Source organism: Phyllostomus discolor, chromosome 1 (genome assembly GCF_004126475.2).
Source record: "Phyllostomus discolor isolate MPI-MPIP mPhyDis1 chromosome 1, mPhyDis1.pri.v3, whole genome shotgun sequence".
In the NCBI taxonomy this organism is placed as follows: domain Eukaryota; kingdom Metazoa; phylum Chordata; class Mammalia; order Chiroptera; family Phyllostomidae; genus Phyllostomus; species Phyllostomus discolor.
Window position 1 is genome coordinate 105924485 of NC_040903.2, and position 25011 is coordinate 105949495.

At 35.4% G+C, this 25011-nt stretch overlaps 1 protein-coding gene and 1 pseudogene across 19 annotated transcripts in view; one reads left to right on the forward strand and one right to left on the reverse strand.

Moving 5' to 3' along the window:
• The window catches only part of LOC114492776 (protein transport protein Sec31A), an 80580-nt gene extending 56150 nt beyond the window's left edge, over positions 1-24430 (forward strand). For 6 of the 19 annotated variants that reach the window (XM_036027318.1, XM_036027329.1, XM_036027309.1 and 3 more), the window contains 10 exons: positions 828-1001; positions 3309-3401; positions 4085-4211; positions 6043-6381; positions 13874-13912; positions 15353-15411; positions 16438-16692; positions 19853-19972; positions 22429-22500; positions 23855-24430. In XM_036027318.1, coding sequence (XP_035883211.1) covers positions 828-1001; positions 3309-3401; positions 4085-4211; positions 6043-6381; positions 13874-13912; positions 15353-15411; positions 16438-16692; positions 19853-19972; positions 22429-22500; positions 23855-24034 — 1458 coding nt within the window. In that variant the 3' untranslated portion in view covers positions 24035-24430. The remainder of the gene's footprint in view (positions 1-827; positions 1002-3308; positions 3402-4084; positions 4212-6042; positions 6382-13873; positions 13913-15352; positions 15412-16437; positions 16693-19852; positions 19973-22428; positions 22501-23854) is intronic. The other 13 variants (XM_028507301.2, XM_028507303.2, XM_036027367.1 and 10 more) reach the window with 9 other exon arrangements.
• Positions 18878-19704, reverse strand: LOC114491451 (annotated as a pseudogene).
• Positions 24431-25011: the final 581 nt, after the last annotated feature.

Below are 25011 nucleotides of genomic sequence, written 5' to 3' on the forward strand. Positions count from 1 at the left end.
CGTGGCTCTGCAGGAGGACACTCAACCGACTGAGCCACACTGGTCAGGGTGCAAATATCGTCATTTTGATGTTACTTTGCCTATGTATCTCAGTAGATGCTTAGATTTTTTTATGAGACTCTGATATCATTATAGTATACAATTATCCTCCTAAAAGACAATAAAAAATACCTGAAATGTTTAAGTGGCATGAACTTATAGAAATATATAATTTTTGAAGGTAGTAAAATGAATTTTTGCTGAAACATTTCAACATTGCTTTCGTGTTGTTAATATATGACATGTATGTAGTCAACTCATGCTGTATATCAATATAGCTGTAATCTGTACAAGCTTGAGCTTGACATCTCACTCTTTTATTTCAAATGTCTTTTTAGATTAATTTTTGCTTCTTTCTCAGATCATTACTTTCTTTCATCACCATCTTTAGCAGTTGATTCTCTTTGGGAGCCTTTTTTCCCTACAAAAAACAAAGTTATATTTTTAAACTACTTTTGTGATTTGTGAACATTACTTAACTATAAGAAAACAAGAGAGCAGCGATGAGAAGTGACATTGATCTTGCATGCCACCATGTAGTAAGCATAATTCAAATCACTGCCTCAGTTAAATTGCAAGTTACACTGTATATTATGGACCTTTGGTGTCAGTCTTGAGTGTTAGAAACCATGATGTCAGAACCTGGTGTGCCAAGGTTTGTTGTAGAATACACAGCACATAAACAAATATATGAATGATCAAGCTTACTATAAGAAAATCAACATACTGTCATATATTTGGATGAACTCTTAATAATTTGTGTTGTTTTCTTCCATTGCTTCTTATAGCCAAATATTGTGCAGCTTCGTGACAGACTTTGTAGAGCACGAGGAGAGCCTGTACCAGGACAGGAATCACCCAAAGCACCTTATGAGAGACAGCAGCTGCCCAAGGACAGGCCTGGACCAATTGCTGGCCACACGCAGATGCCAAGAGTTGCACCTCAGCAATACTATCCCCATGTGAGTGATGTGGTCCAGATTAAGGAGGAACATTTCATGTGTTTCTGTTCAAATGAGTGGTTTTAGTTTGTTGGGTAACAGACCTTATCCACTGTGATAAAACTAGACAACATATTGTTTTGGTAGGTATACTTTTTGTATTCTTCAAAGTGGTATTTATGTTTTTAAAAATTATCCCTTTAATCTAGTCTAATAGATTATATTTTAGACACAAATTAAGCTCTCCAGGCAGATTTCTTATTTCTCCATAACTCAAACTTTTATAATGCATGTACATCTGTTCTTGAAACTTCTACAATTTGATTCATCTAACAAAGTTTAAGTAAAGTGGTGGCAACAATTCTGTAGTTAATTTTATAAAATATTTTTAGAAAATAGTCTTTTTTTTTGAGTATTCTTTTCTGAATCATTAGTGTAGGTTTATTATGTCTTCTGTATCAGCATGATGAAGGGTATTGAGAATATTCACTTTTTGGAGAAAACTGAATGACCAAAAGTTTATGAAGTTATAAGTCATGGGGAATTTGAAGATGATTGAATATTTTTATTAATTTATTTATTAAATTAAACTTACCATGTTTAGTGGCAAAAAAGTGGCCTATATTGTCTTTTACTGTTTCATGTAGAGATGTATTTCTAGACCATCAGATAACATTTATGTTCTTAAAGGAAAGGTATATTTTTATAAATAATAAATGGTCTTGATTGAAAACAAAGCTAACAGATACTGTGCCCATTTTAAAATAGAATAAATTGCTGATAGAATTGACAGGGTCTTTCTTACATTTGATTGAGGCAATGTAAATATAAAATCATGAAAACTTAAAAAAAAATCAAATTATGCTTTTTGGTCTTTTGTACTTTTGGTTAGTACCTAATCAGGATAGATTACATTTGAATATAACTATCTGCAGTACTCTGTGTTTTAATAGTTTTCTCATTCATTTGACAAATATTTATTGAGACCCTTACTGTGACTGCCCATCTTTATTTTACATGTTAGGGGTATGTTGGTAAACAAAACAGATTGAATTTCCCACTCTCGTGGAAATTAAACTGCACTTGGAAAGTCTGTAACATAGGTAGGGCAAATCAGGTCACGGCTGGGAACACTTGAGAGGTGGAGAGGTCAATCAACCAACCAGAGTTTAAAGACATAGCATTTGAATTTTTCAGCATTGTGTGGCTAATTAATTGGCAGTTTGGGGCTAGAACTCTGAAGCACCGTGAGTTGGACTATGCTGTTTCTTGGGATACTGACATAGTAAGGCATTCTCTGCATTGAGAGAAGACAGCATTTGCCCTTTATGTCTTTGGGTTTATCTCTCTTTCTGGGAAAACATAAAATATCAAAAGACTTTTGTTTTACTTTGACTTACCAGTGTCATGCTTTAGAAAAAGAAAGACAGATTCAACCATAAATTAAGCAATGATTTTCTTTATTAAAGCTTATGCTATGCTGAATGAGGACAGTGGCTTGTAGTTTTAAAGGAAGGTTTATAGGCAGGAGTAAAGGAATGAAAGAGAGACCAGATTTGTAGGAGTTCTACTTCAAACCAGTACATCTTGCTATTTATGTATTGGAGTTTCTATGAAGATTTACTTGACAAAAAGATTTTGATGGTTTAAAACAATTTAAAACCTCTGGACTCCAGGGTAAGCAACACAGTGTAGCAGACACTGGTTTGGGAGTCAGGAGACTGGGAATGAGTCCTAGCTTCCTTCACCAGTGAGTTGTATTGACCTCAGCAAACCACTTTATATGTCAGGGCCTTGGTTTTCTCATTGGTGTAGGGTGGGGATTAGACTGGATATTCTTTGATGTTCTCTATGATTCTAAGCCTCATATGGGACTAATTTTTTTTCATGGCTCTAATGAAATTTAGAAAAGGAAACTTATAGCAATATGTTTACAGAACTATTAGTAGCATGAATACTATTAATGCTTCAGAATAACTTTTTAATCAGTTACCTTTTTTTCTCAGAATGTCTTCTTTCCTTCCCTACTTACAGGACCTAGCCTTTCCTCTTATTCTTGACATTTGAATGGTATTGTTCTTTGTGCTTTGATTTAGGTTTTTATATTGATTTTTTCTACTGCCTCCCTCCCCTTATTTTATTGTGAACGTGTGCTTTTCTTTTGGAATCCCAGCTACCTTAAAAGCAATTGCCTGACTAATATGCCATCTTGCTGCCCTTTAACATTTTGCTTTGCATATGGCTGTTAATGCCTTTTGGGGTTTTTTTTCTTCTTTTAGCATTTTCATTTTTTATTTTCTGTGATTGATGTTTCTTTGTTCAATTCAGGTTAGAATTGCCCCTACTGTCACTACCTGGAGTAACAAAACTCCTACCGCCCTTCCCAGCCATCCACCTGCAGCCTCTCCCTCTGACACACAGGTATATCCTTCATTATTCCTCTTTGAGCAGAATTCTGCTCACCTAAATATATATAATTATATATTCTCTATCCCCTTTTCTCAGGTTCCCCTTCACCATCTCTCTGTCTGCTTATTGCATTTGAATGCTTTTAGGATGCAAGAAGCCATTAGCACAATTAATTTATTTTTCTTATTCCTTTCTCCTCCTTTGCAGTTCTAAATTGACTTGAGCGAGAAAAACATCAACCAAGGTTCTAACAATGGTTTAAATCTGATTTCATTGAAGATTTTCTTTTTTTTCTTTCTTTCTACTTTTTTTATTTTTATTTTTGAGCATTGCAGAAATTGAAGAGAAGCAACCTTCCCTTGTGGCATTTATACTTATATTTTCAAAGTGTGGAATTGTGGATGGAATTTAGTAGAGATGAGAAATCCTGGTGACTTATAAATATCATTGACACTTTTTTTATGAGGCTTTTAGCATCTGTGGTTATTCATTGCAATTATTACTTTGAACCTGTCTGATTTTTAAATCACTCAGAATGTGTTGTTCAGAAAATGTGCTCTGAAGAAAAAAATGTGCAAAATGCAATGTTTCTTATACAATAAAGTATTTTTTAATAGAATTCCATTTTGGAGATTATAAATCCATCATATAAGATTCTTGGTGAATTTTCCTTTTACTATATTCTCATTTCCTAGGGAGAAAATCCTCCACCTCCAGGTTTCTTGATGCATGGAAATGTTAACCCACATGTTGCCGCAGCTCAGCTCCCCACATCACCCGGTCACGTGCACACCCAGGTACCACCTTATCCACAGCCACAGCGTAAGTAGTGTGTCCCTGAAGTCCTTTTATAGCAGCATGTCTTGTCCAGTGTGGTAACTATTTATTTTGAGGCTTCAAAGCCATGATCTAATTAATTTAACAAGAAAGAACCAATGTGCATAGGGCCCAAGTCCTTGCTATGGAGAAACATGGTTTCAATAGGAACCATCCTGAATCACTACACTAACAAATAGTTCTGTCAGTCCATTCAGACCACTTGGCTCCTATTCCTGAGTCTTTACTAAGACATATTAAAGAGAGTCAATTAGCCCATGATTTGGTCTAAAAAAAATAGAATTTTAAAAATTACTTGGTACATTCTGTTTTCCTTCAAGCAAGATGACATAAATCATTTTTGGAAAAATGGTTCCAAGGGACATTTGTTGTTTTCCACTTACTTTATTTTTTAAGAAATAGGTTTTACTTTTTTAGAGCAGTTTTATGTTTAGCAAAACCAAATGGAAAGTACCTAAAGTTACAATATACCACCAGCCCCTCTATGCCAACCTCCCACACTGTTGACATCCTGCACCTCAGTGGTACATCTGTCCCAGTCATTGAGCCTACACCGACACATCATTATCATCCACAGTCCGTGCTTTAGGGTTCACTCTTGGTGTTGTACCTTCTGTGAATTTTGGCAGATGTATAATAATGACACATATACACCAGTGGCTTTTTTTTTCCTCCAGAAAATATTGCTCTTGGAGAGTAAAATATCACCACTGTTTTAGTTTTAAAATTTAAATGAAGAACAAAACATAGAAATCTCAAAGGGGAATATTATATGAGTAAACAACTATTATAAAAATAAGAGGTTATCACCTACTAAGAACTAATCTTAATGAGCATGTTCTATGCTAAAATGAATGTTTATACTTAACATGAATACAAATATGATACAACTTTTCATTCAAGTGCTCAGTGTGAAAGTGCTGTCTTCAGAGTTATAACCAAGTGCGGTTCTACTGGATTCACTCTGTAGAGGTTCCTATCTACCCCTGGTCATACAGAATGTAACAGTATTAAGATCTCGAGTCTGAGTTCAGTTCATTGCATTAAAATATTAGTTGGCTGCCTGATTACTTACTAACCAACTATATAATATGAAACATAGTAATTGTTTTGTCAGGGATCATAGAGAGTTGATCATTAATTTGGAACTGTACTCAAACTCAGAACTTGAGTAGCTGATGATTTTGCTAAATGTTGGAGAAGACATTTGATTCATTATAGTAGTGCTTATGCTACAATTCTTACGGTGGGGGAGATCTTATGCTGCCACCAAACTCCCTTTAACTAAAGGATGTATAATTTCTCTTTGAATGTATAATTCCTCCATGGTTCCATCTGGTGGCTAGCAGATGTCACTGCAGTCTTTTCTCAGAAACAGGAAGTCTCAGAGCCTCTTTTAACATTGATTTTACTTTTTAAATTTATCTCTCAATTACAGTTGATACACAATATTATGTTAGTTTCAGGTATACAACATAGTGATTAGACATTTATATACCTTATGAAATGATTCCTCTGGAAATTCTAGTATAGAAAAGAGTCAGTCTTACAGTTCTTGGGTCTAGTGTTTCAAAGATTTTCATAGCCCATAGCAGTGTGGAGATGACAGGTTTCAAATATGGAATTCAATGACTTTTAGTATATTTAGGGCATCTGAGCATTGAAAAGCATAACATATAAGTGTTTATGTTTGTTTATAATTTATTGTTAAAAGAATGATAAAAACAATTTCCATAGAATGAGATAAGTGATTTTTTGTTGCTGTCCAAATAAACTTGTAATTAATGAAAATTTCTGTTTCTTCTCCTTGGTGTAGCTTATCAACCAGCCCAGCCATATTCCTTCGGAACAGGGGGGCCAGCAACATATCAACCTCAGCAGCCTGTTGCTCCTTCTGCTTCAAACACTTACCCTAACACCTCTTACATATCTTCTACTCCTTCCTATTCTGGGCAGTCTCAGCTGTATGCAGCACAGCACCAGGTCTCTCCACCTACCTCCAGCCCTTCTGCTTCTTTCCCCCCTCCCCCTTCCTCTGGAGCATCCTTCCAGCATGGCGGACCAGGAGCTCCACCATCTTCAGCTTATGCACTGCCTCCTGGAACAACAGGTACACTGCCTGCTGCCAGTGAGCTGCCTGCGTCCCAAAGAACAGGTCTGAGCTTGAAAAGGATTTGGTTTGGCTCCCTCCTTTATTTTTCATGAATACCTGGGTGGAAAGAGGGGAACTATTTCTGTTCATATATTGGATAATGTGAGGTGTTCATTAAGTTTTTATAACAAGTTCTCAAACTTTCTAAAGGGGTGATTTTCTTATAATGAATTTAGTTACTAAATGAGGAAAGCTTTAGAGCTTCAAAAGGGTAAGAGTGTGCAATCCACATTGAATTTCAGGTAAGGGGTGAGAAATTAATTGGCAAGATCAGTGGTGGTTGGAACCAGATCTGATTGACACTAGTATCTTTACCAGAGTAAAACTAATGCTCTGTGTTCTCACTGTGAAGTTTACACTTTTAAAAATTACTTGTGTCTTAAAATCATTCATGGAGGCTAAACAGTATGGAGTCTTAGTGAGATTGTACAAATTTTGTAAGTATATTTATTTGGAAAGTGAGGAGATATGCTTATCTAAAGGAAAAAAGTGAGAGAACAAAAGTGACAGAGAATTGCTAATACAGCAGAAAGTCATTGTACAGCATTGTTCTAGTTCTCCAGTAGGGCAATACCAAGCATCCTCTGAAACATTTTGGAAATTTCTAGGTGTGTTTTTTTTTTGGGGGGGGGGAGTCTAATAGTATAGTTGTGCATGAAATTTGTAATTAAAAATTATAATTTTAAGTTTTATAGTGAAATACACATTTTATTAATTTTATTCTCATGTTACAATTATAGCATTATGTTAATTTGGGGGGGTAGGTTACATTATCTGATTTTTATTTTTGGATAGTTAAAAAAAGTTTTAAAAGCATGTGCCATAAAAAGGCATCAGTGAGTCAGGGTTAAGAACTACTAACACAGTAGATAAAATGTAGACTTTGAAATTAAAGTTCCTGGGTTTGTATCCCAGCTTCACTACTTTCTATGTATATGACCTTGAGTAAGTTACCTATAACTTCTTTAAGCATCAGTTTCCTCAAAATAATAATGTTCTCACTTACAAGCTTATAAAGGGGATTAATGTATTAGTATATAAAAACTACTGAGGGACAGTGACTACAAAATTAGTTGTGATTACACAAAACCTTACATAAAAATTAGAGTTCTGTGCATTTTGGTATTTGAAAATAGGTTCTCTTTCAGATTATAACTGATGGTTTTGAACTAGAGGGGCAAAAAGATACATGAGTGCTGGCTTTGCTCCTAATACTGAAGTTGCTCCTGGGGAGTCCAGTATATTTTTTCCTTTTATGTGCTGATCAGTAGCTTTATATACTGAAAACATTTATCAAAAAAGAGAGTCTATTAAGGAAATTTTTTTTTCTAATAAAGCCTTATGGATCCAGAACTACACACATATCTCCTCCTCTCTTCTTTGATATATATTAAAATCCAAAGTACCAAAAATCACATACACATTCACACATAATATGTATCATCTTTTATAGCACAAATAGGATTTCTAGAATATTCAATACAGATATTTTAGCAAGCAGTGGTAGTTCAGGTGTAGAGTTTTTAAAATTACATTTTAAAGCCTGGCTGGTGTGGCTCAGTGGATTCAGTACCAGCCTGCAAACCAGGGGGTCACTGGTTTGATTCCTAGTCAGGGCACATGCCTGAGTTGCTGGCCAGGTCTACCCCCTGTACCCCGGAGAGGTGTACAGTGAGAGACAACCACACATTGATGTTTCTCTCCCTCTCTTTCTCCCATCCTTCCCCTCTGTCTAAAATATAAAATCTTTTAAAAAAATTACCTTTTAAAATCTGGGTGAGTGAAACTGTATGAATAGTGTTTCAGTGAATAGTTGGATACTAGACTTTGTGAATGAAAGATGGATTCGAGTAAACCCCTATTTAAAAGATGGTGCAGGGAAGTCAATGATCATGTATTGAACATTCATTGGACATATACCAGCACTTGACAAGTATTTTGTTATTTAGTTCCCACAGCCATGAGAAATAGGAAAAATTATTTTTTAAAAAATCGACATGAGGAAAGTTAAGTTTTCTAGGAATTGTATTATGTTCTTCTGGTTACAGTGTGGAAATCTCCAAGTTGAGATACAAACCTAGGTCTCTCAGTCTTCAAAGCCCTATCCATTCTTATTTATCACAGAGTATAGTCTAATATGATAGAATAGCTATCAGTGTTAGAATTAGAAAAATCATTTAGCAACAGTTTTAGGTATTTGTTACCGCATTATCTAAGTTAAACATTTGTATGGGTATGTCTTTCTTCTTCAGCAAAAGTGCATTTGGCTGTGAGATAAAATGTTTGCTTATATACAGAGTAACAGAATGTTCTAACCTGGCTGAGAAACAGTGACTATTAAGAAGAAGCTAAACAAACTTTTTCAGTAATCAGCATGCACTAAGCTAGCTGCTTTGTTGCCTTTTGCATGTTAATAGTCCCATATATTTTAATTAACAGTTACAGCTTTATCATAATTTATTTTTGACTTCCTAAAATTTTTGCTTAGGTTATATAAAGGATTGTGACTGAAAATTTTATCTTTGTTCTGATGAGTCTTAGATCATATCATGGTTCTCTATAGGATTTAAGAATTCTGCTTGTCCAACAAATGATTCTTGACAGAAACTTGGGTTTTTCAGTCAAGCCCTCTCAGTGTTAGTGAATCACGAAGTAATGTGCCCATACTCAGAAACTAATGTTGCAATCATAACATTCATTCAGTAAATTCTTTTTTGTTTTTTTAACTTAGTAAATCCTTAATGAGGGTCTGTTTGGTCTGTAATCACAATCATTCCAGACAGGTATGGAGGCAGAAAAAGACAGTGCAATTCCAATGAATAGCCCATAGCTTTGTTATAAGTTGGAATATAAAATTTGTACTTGGGCCAAATTTTGGAAAGCCTTACATGCCTGGGCAAGAATTTTCTACTTCATATGGTAAAAAGAAAAGTTCTTATGAAGGAATTTTCTTATGAAGAAAAGTTCTTATGAAGGACCTGGTCATAGGCATGATTGAATTGGTACTTGCAGAAGGCTAGTCTGAATGTGGTCCTACAAAATAGATTGTGGGCAGCATGGCAGAGTCAGTGGTGAGGAAAACAGGCCCTGTCCTAGTTCTAGGGGTAATGTGGTAACAGCCTGCATTAGGGTAGTGCAGTGTTGGTTCAGTGGTGGCAGCACAGGAAGCAGGAAGATTTCCCTGTGATTCCTCTAGGATAAGTAGGACAGTGCTGGCCACGTTTGTTTTTGTTGTTGTTCTTGTTTTTTTTTTAATCTCTCATTTAATGTATGTTTGTTACTAAGGGTGAGCACTTTCAAATATGAAGACCTTGGAATTTTACTAAAAAAAATATTTTTTGATAAAATGACCTTTAAGCTATCATGAAATTTATCTTTGAACATTATTGCTTTTGTTAAACAATGGAAAATTTAATTTAGGTATATAGTCCTATTGTTTCTTCACATAGAAGAGTCTTCAAGGGACATACATACATAATATTGCATATTTTCATTAAACAGTATTCTGAAAAATTTTAATTTCCATAAATATTTCTTAGATTATAAGGACCTGGTTTTAATTTTGAAATAAAGGAGAGAACTTTTCTTTTGGAAAATTCTTTTTTATGTCATTGGAAATTACTTCCAAAATGCACATCTTTCTAAATTTTAATGTTTAATTTTGTCATCCTTTTTTTAAATGTGACTTGCTAGACTTAAAAGGGAAAGAAGATGTATATTGTTGACAAGAATGCTCTGTTCTCTTTATCTCAAATTATCTTCTAGCCAAAGTCTCCATACTATTGGAGCTATTATTTTGTTCATCCACTGAAAAGTGTCTTAGCTAGTACATAGGCAGTACATTATGTTCCTGCAAGAATACCTAAGGAGGTTCCCAATGAGAAATGGGATTCAAGTAAGGGTGGTATGCAAGTCCACTCCCATACATAAAACCAAGCAGTTCCCTCTTTCTTCCCTAAAGACCTGTAGAGGGCTAATCCCTGCACTGACATGGATAAGGGTCTCCAGTATTCTGTGACATACCCTATTCAGTTTTTAAATTAATTTTCTCTTGTTTTTATTAAGTTTTCACTGTAGGATTTTGAAAGACTCTAAATAATATAAAGAATAAAATTTAAATTAGTTGTAACTATCACCCAAATATAACCACTAATTTAGGTTTATATATTCCCTTTATATACATATATACATGCATGCATACACACACATATGTATGTTTGTATATTTGCATGTAATAAAAAATTTTAATGTGGTTAAAATGTATATGACATACAATTTACTCTTTTAATCACTTGTTAAGGGTATATAGTTCAGTAACATTAAGTACATTCATGTTGTCGAACAACCATTACTACTATCTATTTCTGGAACCTTTTTGTCATCCAGTAGTGGAACTACAACTCCCCTTTCCCCCTCAGGTAACCACTGTTCTACTTCTTGTTTCTGAGTTTAACTACTCTAGGTACTTCATATAAGTAGAAGCATACAGTATTTGCCCTTTTGAGACTAACCTATTTCACTGTCTTCAAGATTCATCCATGTTGTAGTTTGTCAGAATTTCTTTCCTTTTTAATGCTGAATAACATTCCACTGTATGCATATACCACATTTTGTTTATCCATTTACCTGTGCCATAGGCATTGTGTCTATTGCAAATAATGCTGGTATAAACATGGGTGTACAAATACCTGTTCAAGTTCCTGCTTTCAGTTGTTTTGGGCATATACCCAGAAATGGATTTGCTGGATCAAATAGTGATTCAGCATTTAATTTTTTGAGAAACTAGTGTACTATTTTCAACAGTGGCTGCACAATTTTACATTCCCACCAGTAGTACACAAGGATTCCAGTTTCTCCACACTCTCAGCAACACTTGTTTTCTGGTTGGGTTTTTTTTCCCCCTTTAAAGTCATGTCATGTTTTAAAGAGTATGAAAGAGATTTGTCCCCATTCTGTAGTTTTTTTTAAAGAGCAAAAGATTATCCCCTTTTTACAGTTTTATAGGAGAATTATGTTCTAGATTAAACAATGCTGTGTTGATTTTTTTAAATGTTTACTAAGGGTATCACTGTGCACATTCGTATTGAACCTCCATAATAGTATCTTCTATGGATATTCATGTTCTTCATGTAGCTTGCTTTACCTGAGTTGATACTAAAATGTTTTATAGTATCCTTATAAAGGAGAAGCTAATTTCACTGTGTTTTTAAAAGTCATATTTAAACAATCTAAAGACATAAAAGCAAAAAGATTGAGAGGGGTTAAAATTATAGCTGAGACAAAACTGCATTAAATTAGTAAGAAATTTGAACAAGGATCATCTGGGCTGGAATAAAACATGGGTAATATATTTCATGGTTTTAAGTTAGGTATAGTCAGTTAGGCATATATCTGGGGGAGGGGACTTTGGTTATTGTACATCTGTTACGTTCTATTCAGAAGACACCCCCTGCCCCCTGCCCCTTAAGTTACGCAGGCTAGCAAACTAAACTGACTATGACCAAAGGGTCATACGATATTGCTCCATAAGCTTTTTTGTGCTACTCATAGTTTGTAAAATCAGGGTACACCCTCAGGCTTTAATAGCCAGGGCTTAAGTCATTGCTATGAGAGGTTAGAGAAAAAACTGCTTTCATCTTCTGCTCTTGCCTCTCATTGGACAGGGGATAAGGGCTTGTTGTTGGGACCACTTCCTGAAAAAAAAGAGTTAAGGTCAAACTATTTTCAGTACCTTTAGGTTTGTAATATATCTACCCCTTAGCCCAGAAGCTGAAGCCTATTACTAGGAAGTACATTAGTAATTGCAAATCATGTCAGTCCCCTCTCATGGGGCAGGCATGATTCCCGGGGGTTTATTAACTACTGTGCTATGAGGTCATATTTTTTCAGTGGGAGTTAGGTTATAAAGTCATTATTTAAGGCAAAAATAGGCAGTCACTTATAGTCAGTTATGTTTGATCACTCCTTTCTGCAGTCAAGCCCTTGGTGAAAAAGTTGGTTTGTGTTTAGGAGCCATATTGGGTAGCAGAGCATCTATTGGTAAACTCCACACAGTGTGTGAGGTTTTGAGCTGTGGGATTACCTCTCCCACCATACTTTAGAATTTCTTTGAGGTTTGTGCTTCTTGAGTAGAGCTCGGACTGAATTGAATGAACTCTCCTGAATTGAATGAACTCTCTAATAAATTGCTATATTGTCTTAGTTCCTCTCTCCCCAAGTAAAGATAGTTGAGTTGAATTCCCATAAGTTATATGTGCATATGACGTACCTCTACTGCATGCTTTTGATTTGAGGTTGGGCCTGGCCTAACCCTGAATATTTGCAGAATAGCTTTCAGCCTTCTTTCCTCTTGTCTGCTGCCAAAATCCAGTTCCCTTAAAAGAACTAGTAATTTCTGGAAGACTTGCCCTAAACAGTCTGCAAATCCTTATATTTTTATGGAAAAGGTCATATGAGGTGGTAACATATTAACTGAGCCTGTTCTCATGTATACTTATATTCAATGGTGTGACTCCAGAAATTATGGTTTTTCTAAAATACAGACACTTGGGGTCTCCCAAATTCAGCAGTGAAGTGGTACCTTGTTAAGATTGGTTGATACGCGTATCTTTAACAAGAGCAGTGCTGACCTCTACAGGCCAATGTAGAGATCTCATTTTGACCAGCTGCATCAGCATTACTTGGGAGATGGCTGGAATGATAGAATCTCAGGCCCTGCACTGTGCCCGTGAATTAGGATCTGCATTTTAACAAGATCTTCAGCTGAGTTGGAGTCACAGATTTAAAGAACACTAAAATGGACACACTAGTTACAATATGTTAGGCAGAACTTTTTCCCCCAGTAATATTTCTGAACTTCATTGATCAAATGGTAGAAAAACTATTGATTCAAACAATTAGGGAGAAATTATTTTAAATAAGAAGAAATTGTCTTTTTTTTTTAAAAGAGACAGTGGGTATAGTAAGAGAAAAAACATACTGTTTAAGAGTGAATTGGATATGACACAAGTGATTTTGCTTTACCTCCAAATTGGTTACTTTCTTAATTAGGTAAGAAGTATTTCACATGACTTGATTAAAGTTTTATTCCCTCATATACATTTTCATTTCATTATTTTTTTAAAATTGCAGTTACAGTTGACATACATTATTAGTTTCAGATATACACCCCAGTGAGTAGACATTACATAACTTACTAAATGTTCATCTGGATAATTCTTGCACCCATCTGACACCATACTTAGTTATTAGAATATTATTGACTATAGTCCCCATGCTGTACTTCACATCCCCTTGACTGTTCTGTAACTACCAATTTGTACTTCTTAACCCCTTCACCTTTTTTACCCATCACCCCTACCCTCATAACCCCTTATAAAATTTTTTTTTTCTGGGAGTTGTTGGTGGGAGAAGAAACAATTATAAAATGAAAAGTAGAGTTTAGAATGTTTTTGAATATAATATTGTTTAAGTGACTTTTATATTTTATCTACAGAAAATCAGTTTATACAAGACCAGGCACCTTTGTTGGAAGGTGAATTGGTTATAAAATGTACTTTTGGAAATCTTTGAATCAATGAATGCAATAATGATTGGGCATTCACAATAATGCATGTGAACTTCAAAGCTGATGATATCCTAAGTCTGATCCGTGTCATTATTTTAAATTTGGCTTCTTAATGAATCAGATCTCAGAACTGATTGAATTAATGTGGTGATACTAATAGCTTTAAATCATAAAAATCATCTATTTTAGATAGACATAAAGACTAACTATACCAAGATTGTCTTAGATATGTATAAAATGATATATGAATGATTAATTTGTATATGATCAAAACTTGGAGAATTTGTTAAACAGATACCAGCATGTAGTTTAATATGTTGTATGTTGTCTTGAGTATTTTGAGGTTCATTTGGCATCCTATCTCATAGTAAATTTGTAGAAAATTTATTCTATCTTTACAATCAAGGCAAATGAGTACATGGCTCATTAGGAGATCTTATTTTCAAAAAAGTTTCCATGACATTGTTATTAATCATAGGTTCTTTGGTTTGCTAAGCAATTTTGTGATTTAACATCAAGGATATCAATAAAACAAAAGGTAAAATACTGAAAATATTTAATTTATTGAAAGAAGAGTAATTTCTGTCTTTACATATACACATATATAAAACTCCATGAAATATAACATGATTATACTGTGATTTAGAAATTATCTTATTTCTGGCATGTTTTGTTCCTTTTCCTTTAAAGATACCAGCACTATGGTACTTACTAAGTTCTGCTGAGATTACAGGGTTTTTGGTTTTTTTTTAAGAGGACATTTACTAAAGTTGACAGCAGTTTAATTTTATATTTGCTGCCAGCCTGGAATTTAGTTTTGTGGCATTAAAAAATTATCACAAGTATTTGAATGTCCTTTTCTATTTTGTAAGTAATCCCTAAAGCAAAGATGATAAAAATTTCTAGTGTTGTATAGTTGGGCTCTCTTTTTTTAAACAGTGTTTCTCTACTGTGTGGATGGTTTGCTTATGCAGAATTGCTTATGTTGAATTCATCTTTTGGGAAATAGGAGATTAGTACCTTTACTTTTTTTTTTCTGTTGACTATGAGCTTTTTAAAAGCAATCTCTAGTGACTTATTTTTTCTTTATTAGGAGAGAATTATTAACAGATCTTTGAAAGTTATACACTAATATAGACATAAAGACTTTACTGTCCTTAAATTTAGCACAGCTCTTTCATTTTAATGGCAAGATGTCTTGCCTACTAAGCTGATGCCTTGTGATTTTTTTAGAGGTAATGAGTTTGAGAATCTAGGGCTACCCAGTGACCTTCATAGCTCAGCTGGTAAAACTTATGACAGTTATCGCAGGGTTAAGGCAGAATTTGAAGGTATTCTATAAAGGATACAATTTAGTTTCTTCTATTTGGAATTCTAAAGGAAAATGCCCTCTATTATCTGTTATAGGTCCTCAGAATGGTTGGAATGATCCTCCAGCTTTGAACAGAGTACCCAAGAAGAAGAAGGTACTAGAAAAAGATGTCTATGCAATTGCCTACAGATGTTTTGTTAATCATGTAGCTACCCTAGGGCACATCACACTTTTCTGATCCTTTAAAGGCAAAGCTTACTAGATTGATAAAGTATATTTCAACTTACATCTTCAAATCCATGAAGGAGAGGAAAGAAAGTAGAAAACAGTATGGTGGTATGGATTGCACCTCTTTGAGAAGGCAAAATATAAATTTCCAAACAGGTCTCTTTCAAAGAATAAGAAACAAAATTTCAGGCTTCTCAAATGACTTTTTTTTAGGTGTTACTTTGGTTTTTGGGTTCCAGCAGTAATCATGAATTTGGTAATTATATTTTGCTTGTCACATATAATATGAATGAAGAAATATTCTTATAGCTGAGCATTGTTTAGATGCCAATAACTGTTGAGAGCTGTTAGAGGACAAGATAAGATTTTTCTTTCCTTCCCCCCAAGCCATTTTCTACCTTTTTTTTTACTCCTAGTGCTCTCCTTCCCCCAAATATGGTAATGAGAGGCCATAACATAAAATTGGGAGACACTAAATGGCTAAGAAAACCCAAAATTTAGGTTAGTAATAATCAGAAACTTAGTCTACTACTTTTTGTGTGGTTGAATTGACAGGTAATCCACTAGGAAAAGTGTATTACATTGTGATTATATTAAACACACAAACATATTTGGTATATCTGATTTTAGTATTGCCAGATAAAATTTTCCAGACTTTTATATCCTCTTTCAAAAACGCCATGGTTTTGGCTCCCCATTTTGGGAATAAGGAGGGAAGGCAAAGAGGAAACTAAAAAGGTCTAGGTTTGGACTCTCCACCCCTTTAAGCCAGATTAGCTCTGCTTTTATGTTTTTCTCCATAATTTTGCAGAAAATTTCATTTGAAAAGTAGTCTATTAAAAAAAAACACAACTTTTTAAACCATGGACTAGTCTAACTCCCTCATTTAAAGCTGAGGAAATGTTGCTACCATTTTTTTCTCACTCTTATCTTTTATTACTATCTTTTACAGATGCCTGAAAACTTTATACCTCCTATTCCCATCACAAACCCCTTGGGTGACCCCCAGTCACAGATGCTGCAGCAGCAACCTTCAGCTGCAGTACCACTGTCAAGCCAAGCTTCATTCCCACAGCCACATCTTCCAGGTGGCCAGCCCTCCTTCCCTGGCATGCAGCAACCCCTTGGTCAACCAGGCATGCCACCATCTTTCTCAAAGCCCAATATTGAAGGTGCCCCAGGAGCTCCTATTGGAAATACCATCCAGGTAACAGTAAAATCTGTGAAAATGGAATGGGGAGATGAGTCTATTTCAGCAAACTTTTTTAATGTGTTAACTTTTATGGTTACACCTTTATTAACATTTTTCAAAATTTGGTTTCAACTTAGACACACTGAATAAAAAATAGTATATTATTCTTCAGTTACATGGCCATATACAGACTTCTACAAGAGCCTTACATATTTGCTAGTGTATGTTTCCAGTAACTTGGTGATTGTGGTATACCTAAGCAGTAGCCACAATTTCAGTTGAATCCTTTGTTTGCCTCCAAGGTCCTAAGCAGATGCTCTTTTCAAAGGTTCTTCCCTTAAAATGTAAAATAAAAATGTAATGAGTTACATCTTTTCTTATATTTGAGCTAATAATATATATATAGCCTTATCTTCAAATAAAACTATAAATTTGTACTTGCTTTTTACATACAAACTGCTAGTTGGCAGAGTTCCAGATGTGAAAAATCTGTTACATTTACATGTATCTGACTTTGACATATAATGATAAATACTTTGATCTATTAATGAAAAGAAGTGGGAAAATTGAGACAACTGTACTTGAACAACAATTTAAAAAAAAGGTCAAAAAAAGAAAAGTAAAGAGCTTGGGCCAAAGTTCAGTGTAAGGTGAAACAAATTCCTGTCCAAGTATAAAATTAGTTCTTCTGTTTTTGTCTTTGACTTATTGAATTCAAATTTGTACTGATTGTATTTCTGTCACAAGAGTATGCCTTTTTGTTAAGAAATAGTTCCACCTAAGGAAATTCTAACTATTAAAAGTTGTATTATAAAAACCAGTGTTTTGAGGGAGATAGGGAAACTTGATTCTTTTTTTTTTTTTTTAAGATTTTATTTATTATTTATTTTTAGAGAGAGGGGAAGGGAGGGAGAAAGAGAGGGAGAAAAACATCAATGTGTAGTTGCCTCTCACATAGCCCCCACTGGGGACCTGGCCTGCAGCTCAGGCATGTGCCCTGACTAGGAATCGAACCAACAACCCTTTGGTTCGCAGCCCATGCTCTATGCAATGAGCTACCCAGCCAGGGCAGAACTTGCTTCTTTCGACAAGAATATAAATTATAAAGATGCGTTGTGAATTTTTTCTTTGATTACAAGTCTCTGTTAGTTTGGGGAACTACCCAGCAATTCACTTTTGTTTAGACCCGGGTGCTCATGTCATACTCGTTTGGACTGGAACTTCAGTTACAATTGAAAGGGAGAGCTGTTTATAATCTTTTTCCTTCAGCTTCTTTTAAAAATTTATCCCCAAATCTTGTTGCTGTTACTTTAAAATCTCCCTCAACTCTCTTAACATTTCCAGCCTGGTCCATGCCACCTTCTTCTCTAGTCTTCAGCAATGCAGGAATCTTGAATTTGTCTGCCAGCATTTACTCCATCCAACTCTTATCTGGCCTTGTCTCCTCTTTGCTTAAAACATTACAACTTCCCATTGTTGTCAAGATAAAACCCAAAATATTTCACATTGTCTGGAAGGTCTCAGCTCATTCACCTCCTGCTCTCTCTGTGCTCTAGCCACACTGGTCTCCTTTTAGTCTTTTTGTATCATGATCCTTCCTTTGTGCATGATCTTTCTTAGTCTGGAATGCTTTGAAACCCATTGCAGTGGTTAACTTCTACTTATCCTTCTAACCCCTGAAGAGGGCCTTCTCTTTGGTTAAATCTCAGTTGGCTTACCACAGACAATATAACTGAGCTGCTATTTTACAAACATTTATAACATTTTAAAACTTCCTTTCTCTTCCATTAGCCTGTAAATTCCCTGAGGGCTGAGATCATTTCTATATTGGCTCATAACTAGTGCCTGGGCCATAATGGCCTATTTTTTTTTCATGAATGAATGAACTAATATATCAAAATTTTAAAAACTTAAACATTCCTTCTTTGTTTTTTCATATTTATATTCTGTAACATCATGGTCTCTTCTATTCTAACCTTTGGCTTAATCTTGCAATTTGTTAACAGCCCAGTTAACGGATAGAAGAGTGCCAGAATAAACAAAAATGAGCCAACAAACAGAACAAGCAGTTGTTTTAACCAGCCAACTTGATAAATGCCTTGTTTTTATTTCTTATTGGCATAGATCTACTTCCCATCAATTTATATATATTAGTGATCAACATATGTTCCATAATTAGTTAAATACTTTATATCCAGTCCTTTTTGTTGTTGTTTCATTTTTATTTCATAATCATAAACTTAACTCTGCAATCCAGCTTGACTTGGAAGGGTTAAGGGAAATATGGAACCCAAAGAACTGTGGCGAGAACGTGAAAATTACAGAACGTTCCAAGCAGATGGGGGTGAAGGGGTGCTCTCCTGAACTACAGAACACGAGTCAAATTTATTAGAGTTCTCCACAATCAGTAATGGTGATCCTCTTGCTGGTCTTGCCATTCCTGGACCCATAGCACTCCATGGATGTCATAACATCCATGTGTCTTTCACCTGGCCAGAGACCACATGCTTACCATCCAGCCACTGAGTCTTGGCAGTGCAGATGAAAAACTAGGAACCATTTGTGTTGGGTCCAGCATTTACCATAGACAAGGTGCCAGAACCCATATGTTTCAGGATGACATTCTCGTCGTGAAATTTTTCCCTGATGGACTTTCTGCCTGTGCCATTGTGGCGTGTGAAGTCACCACCCTGGCACATAAATCCTGAAATAATTCTGTGAAAGCAGGAACCTTTAAAGCCAAATCCTTTCTCCCTGTTGCTCAGAGCACACAAGTTTTCTGCTGTCTTTGGGACTTTGTCTGCAAACAGCTTGAAGGAAATGTGGCCCATGGGCTCTCTGTTGGCAGTGATGTGGAAGAACACAGTAGGGTTGACAAGACAGTAGGGTTGACCATGGATGGGAGAGGGAAGGTCCAGGGGGCAGAGGTGGAGTCTGCAAGGCCTCCACTCCTAGTTTTAAGAATTAGAGCTGTAGGAAGAGTAGTTATACCTTCTACTAGATACCTGGTTTTCATTTTTACTTAACTTAGTGATTTCATGTGTTAATTTTTCGTCTGGTTTTTGAATAGCCTGTCTAGAAGGCAGTTGGTTTCTCTGTACCACAGGGTTTCAGGGCTTTGTGTATAGGGAGCTTCTGGCCATTTCTACTGATTTTGTGATATTATTTCTTCCAGCATGTGCAGTCTTTGCCAACAGAAAAAATTACTAAGAAACCTATTCCAGATGAACACCTCATTCTAAAGACCACATTTGAGGATCTTATTCAGCGTTGTCTTTCTTCAGCCACAGATCCTGTATGTATTTTTTCTTATATTTTCCTTTATGAAAGTCTTCTATAATCATTGCTTAAAGTCCTGCAAGATATACTTTAAATGTTTGCACAAAAGTAATTAAGCTAGTAGTACTTACATAGTTTGCTTTAACATATAAAAATATATTTAAGTACGTTTTTGTATATAAATGTTTTTAATCCTCACAGCAACCCCATGGTAGATAGATTATTGTCTTTATTTTACAGATGAGGAAATTTAAGCAAAAGGCAGTTGAGTAACACCCAAGGTCAGAGCCAGCATTCAAACCTAGGCTGACTCCAGAGTTTATGCTCTCAGCCACTATGGTACTGCTTCTCATCAGCAAACCTCATGCTTGGCACTATAATAGAACAGAAGAGTTGTATGCAAGAAAGTCAATCTTCAGGTTTATTTCTGAGCTTACATTGAAGCTTTTAAAAGTAGACAATCTTAAAACTTTACAAAGATCTTAAAAATAGATAAATGTAGATGTTGGAGTCATATGCATGATTTTACATAGTTTACTTAGAGGATGCCTGTGTATTGGCAACAACAGAAACTCTACAAAGCCACTTTTGTTTTCAATGAAATTTTAATTTCTGCCAACAAATGTTGAATAGACTTATTTAGCCACTAGGCACTTGTCTATTTGAAAAACAGCTTCTGGAATTTGTTGTTTCATCAACATTGAGTATTACTAATATGTGCAGCCCTCTGCTGATTTTTGGAAAGCAATTCCCTGAACTGAAGTTTTCGGGAAAGCAGAGGCAGGGAAGGTTTAAGGTAAACCTTAGCGCCTGACATTCTGAGAATAATGGGAATGTTAAACTAGTATGGAAAGGCAGATGAAGCTCATAGCCAGGTAAATACTATACCCTGTGCATACCTCTAAATAGGCCACAGTCATTCAAAAATAGAGGTGTTTCCATAAAAATGTGGGGAAACTTCATTCCTCCTTCAGGGATGAGTCAGTATAGAGAGGGTGGGAGGACACTTAGTTCATGGCCCAGCTCAGTAAATTCTTAACTGAATTTAACCTCCTCTAGGTCTCCGTGCCGTCTTCCTTCTGGGTCCACAGGAGCACTAGGCAGAAGAGATCCACAAAAGACAAACTGTTCCTGTAATTTCTGTGACTAGTTGGAGGAGAACTTCTAATATCCTCTCCTACCCAACTACCACCACCTTCACCCCCTTGGGTTATGTGGGATTAACTTTGAACAGGAACTGCAACAGTCCCTCCACATAAATCCATTTTAATCAATAATTGGAACCATTTTTATAGTATGGCTTTACTACTGTTTTCACTTTAATTATGTCCAAACAACACAAAGTAATTTTGCAGCATAGCTTAGTTTATATTATTATTCTCGGCTTCATCTCTTCTTCTTTCCTCTTCTGACGTGCTGACATTCCTTCCTCAAGTATACCAAGACACTTCCACATCAAGGACTTGTGTTTGCTGCTCCTTCTGTCTAGAACTCTTCCCCCACATAACTGCACTGCTCACTCCTCACTTGTTCCAGACTTCTGCTCCAATGTCCTATTAGTCATTAGGCCTTTCTTTACCACCCCCTCAATTCCCAACACCTCCAGTCCTTCTTACTCTGTTAACTTTCCTTCATGGTACTCATCACCATCTGGCATAGAACATATCGTTTATTTAGTATCTTTTCCTACTCAGTAGAGTATGAACTCCATGAGACATAAGACTGTATCCCCAGCATAGCACATAGTAGACACTCAATAAATATTGAAGAACAGTGTCAGTTCTATAGCTGTTGCATAATGTAGATCATTGTTAGTTTTAAACTTTTCACTTTGGTTTTAGATTAGTTTTCTCTCACTGTACTTATAATATTAGGATGGGGTGGGTGGATCTTCTTAATTTAAGAACTTATTTTACTGCTTCCTTCTTAGTAGTCTTAAGTTACCAGATGACAATTTTCTTTTTTTCTTGATGTTTTTTAAATGCTCGGAAAGAGTCAGGATTAAACATACCAAATGACTAAGTATGTAAGTAATATTTTTGAAAGATTCTAGTTTACCTATATGTTTGCCTTCCAACACCCACAATTTATAATGAGTGTACTTAGACATTTTCCTCTGTAGTATACTGACCCATTGCCGCCTCCAGATGGCCCTGCTATTGTTTTTTGATATAGTGCACCTGTACATTCATACACCTTGTCAAGTGAGTTTGCAGTTCACATGAAATCCAACCAGTCCTCTAATTTTGCATACCAGAAGAAAGAGGCCCATCCTCTTGTCTTCCTCCCATTAGATTACTGACCTTTGCTTCATAATCTGTTCAAGTTTCTTGGTTATAGTTGCCTCCCTTTCTTTATAAAATGAAGCTGTTCACCATCATGAGTGTAAGGTTTAGTGAAATGAGATAGGGCAAAATTTTTGGATAAAAGTTAATGTTCAAATATAACATACCTGTTTTTCTTCTCCTGCAGCAAACCAAGAGGAAGCTAGATGATGCCAGCAAACGCTTGGAGTTTCTATATGATAAACTTAGGGAACAGACAGTAAGTTTGTGGGGAATCGGATTCATTTATTCCTAGTTGCTAAAATAAGCATCTTATCAGCACTTGCCTGTAGTGTGCCTGGGGACAAACTGGCATGTTAAGATAAATGGCCTTCTGTTTGTTTTTTATGTCCCATGAATCAAGAAATCAGAGTGGGAAGATACTCTGTTTTTCAGAGACCAAAACTGTAGTCTTTCTCATGGTCAAGACTCCTGATCCCTTTTCCTCTAGCATGCCTATTATACAAAGGCAAAGCGAAATGTGGCCAAAAGATGAGCAACTTAATGTTCTATAACCATGAAGAGAGCCAGCAGTAGGAGAAAGTGTACTGTCTTCTGTTCCTTTGTTCCCACCTCGCCATTCTTTCCAGAATAGTTTTGCTTTATTAATAGAAGCACTAGGATAGGAAAAAAGAACTGGGACTTTTTATATTATTGCATTTCAGCATTTCTCTTTCCCATTCCCTACACCAATTCCATCAGATAAAAATAAGCATTTATTTCATGAGAGCCAAACCAAAAAAAGCTAGTTGATATAGCTGTGGAAGTGGTGTGGTCCATGGGCTGATCCAAATAAAGTCTTCCCTCAAAAGTGTGAACATTTAAACCAAGTAATGGAAAAAGCAGACTATCGGTTTTATGGTTTTAAGTGATGACAGAATTATTAAAAGCAGTTAAGAATAGATCAGTTGAGCACGTAATTAGGGCTGTTGCCCTACTAAGGGAAATAGATCAAAAGTTCAGGATATCTATTATAGACAGGATTTAAGATTAAAATGGGTCCTTACTTTGAGATATCATGATTAAGAATCTTTTTTTAAAGGTGTGAAGCTATATCTAAAATAATTAAAGAATTAAAGCTCTTTTTAAAAAATTTTTATTTATTGATTTTAGAGAGAGGACAAAACATCAATCTTGTTCCACTTATTTATTCATTCACTATTGCTTCTTGTATGCCCTAACCAGAGATTGAACATGTAGCTGTGGCATTTTGGGATGATGCTCTAACCAGCTGAGCTATCTGGCCAAGGCAAGATTAAAGCTTTTAAGTGGAGAGACTCATTAGTGGTTCAGCTTAGGGGAGGAAATCTGGCTTTTCTGTAAGAAAGTCCTGGCTTATCATACATATTTAATTTATAAATAATTTCCTTACATGTCATTTTGTCATGGTTCTGTTTTATAATTTAAATATTGCTTGGTCTAAAAAAACTGCATCTAGATATGTTAAATGGTTTATATATTTTGTTTTATAGTGTTTATATCAAACTCCTTTTAAATATCGTGGTTTAATGTCTCTAGAGGGTCTTAAGGGAAATTCTCCTTTAATTCCTTCTTTTGGTTCCACCTTTTTTCAGCTTTCACCCACAATCATCAATGGTTTACACAACATTGCAAGGAGCATTGAAATGCGAAACTACTCTGAAGGCTTGACCATCCATACCCACATAGTCAGCACCAGCAACTTCAGCGAGACTTCTGCTTTCATGCCAGTCCTTAAAGTTGTTCTCACCCAGGCCAATAAGCTGGGTGTCTAAAAGGACAGCTTCACTTCCCGCCAACATTGCCATTTTTCCAAAGAAACATGTTTTTAAAAATGATAAGATGTGGACCAATCTTCATTAGCATGTTTCCATAGCATTTACACTATTTCTGCAAAGATACTCACCTTAGAACCGCTCCAAACCTTGGTGCTTTCTTTTATTTTAATCTTTTATTGCCTGTAATGATTTTCTTATTATGCAAATAGTGTATTTCCTGGATTACACATAGTTTTCCTGAAGTATTCTGATAAATTGTGGTTTTTAAAACCTTAGTGTACTTTTGCAATAGAGCATCTGGTTATGCATAAAGCAGAGCTAAAACTAAGTTTCTTTTGTGTCCTCCATACTCCCTCTATGTCAATCAGATTAAAGTGTGCGATCTTATTTTAAGTGTATGCAGTATTTTTTTTAAATAGCTGCCCAGTTTACTTTAATTTTGATTTCTTTATGTCTTTGGCTTTACTTTGGTTCTGAATAAATAATTAAATCTAGAGCCTATTACATAGATTTTAGCAAATATTAATGAAAAGGGGGATCACTGGCCTTAAGTGTCAAAGGAAAAGACTGAGCATTTGCATTCTGTAGGATGAATTTTATTAATAAATGTTTTCAATATTGTTTGAATTTTAAGATTGAATTCTTTTATATATAGATATTTGTTCATCTGATTTTTAAGAAGCACCTATAGATCTGAGATTTAAGTACAGAAAGAAAACTTTCTGTTAGCCTCCTGAATCAGAGAGAGATATTTTTCAGCAGTTTTCTGTCAAATGATTTTAATATAATCTGTTTTAAGATTATAACAAAAGATAATGGTCCCCTAGAATCTTGGAGAATCAGATACTAGTAATTTTTTTTAATTTTGTTGATTTTTTAAAAGATTTTGTTTATTTTGTAGAGAAGGGAAGGGAGGGGGGAAGAGAGGGAGAGAAACATCAATGTGTGGTTGTCTCTTGAGTGCCCCCTACTGG